This window comes from Cuculus canorus, chromosome 13, assembly GCF_017976375.1.
Source record: "Cuculus canorus isolate bCucCan1 chromosome 13, bCucCan1.pri, whole genome shotgun sequence".
Classification (NCBI taxonomy): domain Eukaryota; kingdom Metazoa; phylum Chordata; class Aves; order Cuculiformes; family Cuculidae; genus Cuculus; species Cuculus canorus.
This window is the reverse complement of record NC_071413.1, coordinates 3,474,419-3,479,605: the sequence shown is the minus strand read 5'-3', so window position 1 is coordinate 3,479,605 and position 5,187 is coordinate 3,474,419. Positions and strand designations below refer to the sequence as shown.

Sequence of the window (5,187 nt, the reverse complement as noted above, 5' to 3'; positions counted from 1 at the left end):
GCCTTATATAGAATGACAAGAGAACAAGGTTGAAGGCGAACAATAATACAATTGGTCAAGGCACCTCTTGCCCACATGAGCTGCTGAATCAGTGTGTTCATAAAAGCAGGCTTTACTTATTAAAGAAACTGTCTGTTGAAGGACAGGACACGGGATATTCCTGATTCGTCTTGTCCCAGAACTTTATCACATGTAATCTACATAGTCTGTGTATGACACAGCACGGTGAAAAAAGGTCAGTATAAAAATACTGCTCTCTCACTCCTTACCCATACTATGAGAAAAGCACAGTTTACTTTAACAGGAAATAATACTTTATTATAAAATCTGCATGTAAACAAGTAACAAATTAATTGAATAACAGTTAATGGAAGTGCAAATTAACTTCATAAAATGATATCTGTTCTGCATTTAACTATATAATTTGTTTTCTCCCACTCTAACATGGCTCTACTCCCCCCTCCCCACATTTAAGTTTAAAAAGATTTATCATTGCTTGTTTTATACTAAAAAGAATGTACGAGCCTGCGTACAAGTTTACGTTTTGCTCTGCAAACGAGACAAGTCTATGGTGATACTCATCATCCTCCTTTATCTTTGCATCTCTGGTATCCACAGGACAAGAGGAAATATAACATATGTACACAGTGTAATCGTGGGCATCTCGAGTCACTTAATTGAAGTGAGTTCATTTACTCGCACGCATTGCAACTTAAACCTTTTATCAAAGAAGCAGACATTGTAGTGTAGCTTCCAGACTTGCTTGTGCACCTTAAGGCATTTAATGAGTCTCAGTTGATAAGTCATTCTTGTTATCACCATGAGGATCATCCACACACTTCTCATAACAGTCAAATACTTGTTCGTCAGCCATGTGCAACATCTGGTCTTGCTGAATGTATCTAAAGCACAGATAAGTCATGGCAAGACTTTGATTTTGCTTTGAAAGCCATCTTCTTGTTGTTCTTCGCCACAATTCTCCCAAGGAATCGCTTTGCCTTTTTGCCTATGCTTTCTCTTCTTTTCGTGTTGGCCATTCTCCTGGCATTGTCTTCTTTACTGTCCTTGCGCAATCTAATTTGCCGAACAATACCTTCAAACAGGTCCTTGACATTATGATGAAGAGCAGCTGAGGTCTCAATGAATTTGCAGTCGAACACAACGGCACAGGCCCGTCCCTCTGGATGGAAAGAGAAAAAGGGAGATGAGTGGAAACGGACATTTTCTCTTTGTGCATAAAAAAGCAGAACAAAAGTTGCCTTTAATTAAGGAAAGTGCCTTCACAATAGAGCTTTACTGCATTGTGGGAAAGTGCAAATTCGCACTCGTGGTTTTGCCCCCTTACTTTTCCTGGTTTTGTTGTTATGTGGTTGGGAATCTCATTTGACCAGTGGCACTGAGTATAAGGCACCAACAGTCCTATAGGCAGACAGACCATCCCAGTATTCTTTAAAAGCTAAAGTGATACAGGAGTGGCACTTGGATACACGCTCACTGTTCGATAATAAACTGTGTGAGGTACAGAAAGAAATAGGTTTTCTTTTTTCTGGAAGTTGTCAAGGAATTATGGACCTCTGCCTTGCTGTTACAAGGGAGAGTTTTCCATGCTAGCTACAAACTAAGCTGTTACAGTCCAAAAGGTCAGGTCATTGGAAAGATAATCAGAGGTCATGAAGTTGCACACCGCTGGATTTGACTAGGACTGCATTCAAAATTCAAGTTGCGCAGTGCTTCAGATGTAAGAATACAACTCTGGAACATTGCTGCAGTGCAAATTCCCATGTCCAACTTGTGGTAAATAACAGCAAAGTTGTAAGCTCGAGGAAAATACTGATGTCACTACTAGGACAGGTCAGTCTCACTACTAGGACAGGTCAGTCACGCACTGAAAAAGGTGACAGTCTCCCGATGAACGCCAGTCAATTCCCTGTGCAGGCATTCAACACGGGGAACAAGGCAAACCCAGACAGCAAGAGAAGGCTCGTCACCAAGGCACTGATATTTCAGAGAATTCTTTGCAGTGAAAAAAAATAGACCAAAAAAACCCAACAAAACCACCACGTTTAAATAAGTGAAATTAATATTGTGTGGTTGGCAGGGGTTACTGTGCTCTAGTTACCAAAACGCTGGCTGGAACAAGCTGAGAAAATTCTCACTGATCAGAACTGCAGAACGTACACAAAAAGACTTAAGATGCGTGAGCCTGGTCCGACCAGCTCAACTCAACCATGATGGAATCACTTCCAGAAGAAAGAGGGTTGCACAGACTGTATGGCATCACCCTTTCAAAGGCTGCCTGTGTTCTACAACACTGCACTCCTGTCCCTTAACAAGTACAGCTCGGACTATCACCTTATGACTAGGAAGTGCTGTGGCACACAACATAAAATGAAACAATTTCAGTTAGCACTGACCAAACCCAAGTCCTACAGAAACACATATGCTAAAGCTGCATCTCTGAAGCACTTTTTCTCCCATATTGCTGTTCAGAGCATTGCTCTGTGCTGTCACAAGTCTTCCTCTCCACTGGTTCCTGTGGTATCAAGTCCCTCAGCGTGAACCAGTTGGCTGGATGTCTCTGCTGTGCCTCCAGTCACACGTTTTTCTACATCAAAACCAGTCCATTTCTACTGGCCATGACCCTCCACTGCCTTTGCTACTAATTTAGACATTACTCTATGAATTAACAGTGTCTCTTACCATCAACCGAGACTTCCCGGGACCTGACCAGGTCGCTTTTATTGCCCACAAGAATAATAGGAATGTCTTCTGTTTGCCTTGCTCTTCTTAGCTGGATTCTTAGCTCAGAGGCCTTTTCAAAACTGACTTTGTCTGTCACTGAATATACGATAATATAGGCGTCTCCCATTTTCATACAGTGGTTCTGAAGCCATTGGCTGTCATCCTAAAACAAAAGGCAATAAAAAGATTTGTGCACTGACAAATCTATTCAATGCTGTCTGATCAATGATTTAATTATTGGAATCACTTTAAAGATATTTTTCTTAGTTTTATTATAAAGAGTCAGGAAAAAGTAAGCCAACCTCTGATTTTTTTGTGCAATATTGTTATTTAAAATACATTCCCAAACAAAACTCTCTTGTTTCCAGAAATAAGCTCAGGTCTGCACTCATCAGATCACGAATCACTAAGCATTGAGGGATGCACGCTCCAGCCCTATTCGGGTTTTTAAATTGCCTGTCTAGCTGCAAGAAATTAATCGCAGGCGAGAACAAAGGCAGGATGAATGCTAATCTTTTTAACACCTCTTGGCCTGGAGGTGCTCAAGGCCAGGTTGGATTGGCCTTGGGCAGCGTGATCCAGTGGGATGTCCCTGACCATCACAGGTGGTTGGAACTGGATGGGCTTTTAAGGTCCCTTCCAACCCAAACTCTTCTATGATTCTATGATTCTAATAGCACTGCAGTTACCGATCTGATCGAGGCAGACGCGCTTGTTCCATTTCTACTTTTAAGAGCGAACAGTAGAACAGATGGATAAAGAAAACCCATCTCCGTACGTACCTGCTCCCAGATATCAAACACCACGAGAGATGCTTCTTCTCCGTCAACAATTATGGACCTGTCGTACGTATTTCCTGCGGAAAAAGAGCGGAGAACGAAGGCGTTACGGTCGGTCCCCGCGCACGGTGCCCGCGCCCCGAGCGGGGGATGCTCTCACCCGCCTCCTCGGCATCCGCGCCGTCCTCCACGCCGCCGAAGATGCGCGCCAGGCTGGTCTTGCCCACGCCGTGCTCGCCCAGCAGGATCACCTTGTAGAGACTGCCGTCCGAGTCGCTGCCCGAGGAGGTGACGGAGTCGGAGGAGTCGGAGGTCCAGCTCTGCCGGAGCGGCTCGCCGGGGCTGTACGAGGTGCAGCGCACCAGCCCCGACAGCTCGCCGGGCGGCAGCGCGCCGCGAAGGTCGCGCTCGTCCACGGGCATGCTGCGCCGGTGCAGCGGCTGCGGCGGCGGCAGCGGGAACGGCGTGCTGCCCCGCCGCCTCGACAGCTGCCGCAGCGGCTCCCCGCCGTTCAGGGTCATCGGGCTGCCGAGAGAGAGCGGCTGTCAGCGACCGGCACGGGCACCGGCATCGGCACGGGCACCGATCCGGCATGAGCACCAACCCAGGCACCGGCAGGGGCATCGGCACCGAGCCGGACACCGAGCTCATCGGCACTGATCCAGGCACTGGCACCGATCCGGGATGAGCATCTACCCGGGCAGCGGCACCGATCAGGGTACCGGCATCGCACCGAGCCGGACACGGGCACCGAGCAGGGCACCGAGCTGGGCATTGGTACTGATGCAGGGACCGGCACCGATCCGGAATGAGCATCTACCCGGGCAGCGGCACCGACCCAGGTACCGAGCTGGGCACCAGTACCGGCACCGATCCGGGCACCGGCACCGACCCGGGATGAGCACCGATCCGGGCACGGGCACGGATCCGTGATAAGCACCGATGCGGGCACCGATCCGGTACGAGCACCGCCGCGGGTCCGCGCTTACCTGCTGTCTCGGCCGAGGAAGGGAGGAGGGTCTCGGTTGGGATGCTGCTGCCGCCGCGCCCCCCGCACCGCCGGGAACTACCTCCGCCAGCGCTGCCGCCGCCGCTCCTCGCCGCTATTTATGGCCGAGCCCGGCCCGGCCCGCCGTGACGCGCGGCCGTGGGCTGCTCCGGCTCCGCGGGGGCGGGGCCCGCCGGGAGGAGCGGGGCCGGTGGGACCCCTCCCGGCACCGCCCGGGGGGCGCTTCGCCTGCGGGGCTGCCTGGCGTCCCGCCCGGGATGCTCCCCGGGGCTCCCGCGGGTGGGTCGGTGGGGGAGACGGCGTTTCTGTGTCCACGGGCAGACAGCATCTTCCCCACATCCCTTTTCCCAGTCAGGGATGCTCTCCTTCCCTGGATGCTTTGGATAATGGTGTGGGGTCAGCGGTCCTGTGTCCATGGGCGGACAGGGGCTGCCCCGCATCCCTCCTCCCGACCGCGGATGCTCTCCTTCCCTGGGTGCGTCGGATAACGGTGTAGGAAACAGCGTTTCTATGGGCACGGGCAGACAGGATCTGCCCCGCATCCCTGGTTCCGCCTGAATTGGGATGCTCTCCTTCCCTGCTTCTCCCGCGGGTGAATAACAGTGTAGGAGTGCGCGTTTCTGTGTCCACAGGTGGGCAAGGTCTGCCCCGCATCCT

General features: G+C 50.7%; 1 protein-coding gene across 1 annotated transcript; it reads right to left on the bottom strand.

Annotated features, from left to right (window-relative positions):
- Positions 1 to 301: 301 nt before the first annotated feature.
- Positions 302 to 4,602, bottom strand: RRAD (RRAD, Ras related glycolysis inhibitor and calcium channel regulator). Its single transcript, XM_054078385.1, has 5 exons — positions 4,511 to 4,602; positions 3,682 to 4,046; positions 3,525 to 3,598; positions 2,701 to 2,905; positions 302 to 1,180 (listed from the first exon to the last, which is right to left on the bottom strand). The coding sequence occupies exons 2-5, from the start codon at positions 4,040 to 4,042 to the stop codon at positions 903 to 905; spliced, it is 918 nt and encodes a 305-aa protein (XP_053934360.1). The 5' UTR covers positions 4,043 to 4,046; positions 4,511 to 4,602; the 3' UTR covers positions 302 to 902.
- Positions 4,603 to 5,187: the final 585 nt, after the last annotated feature.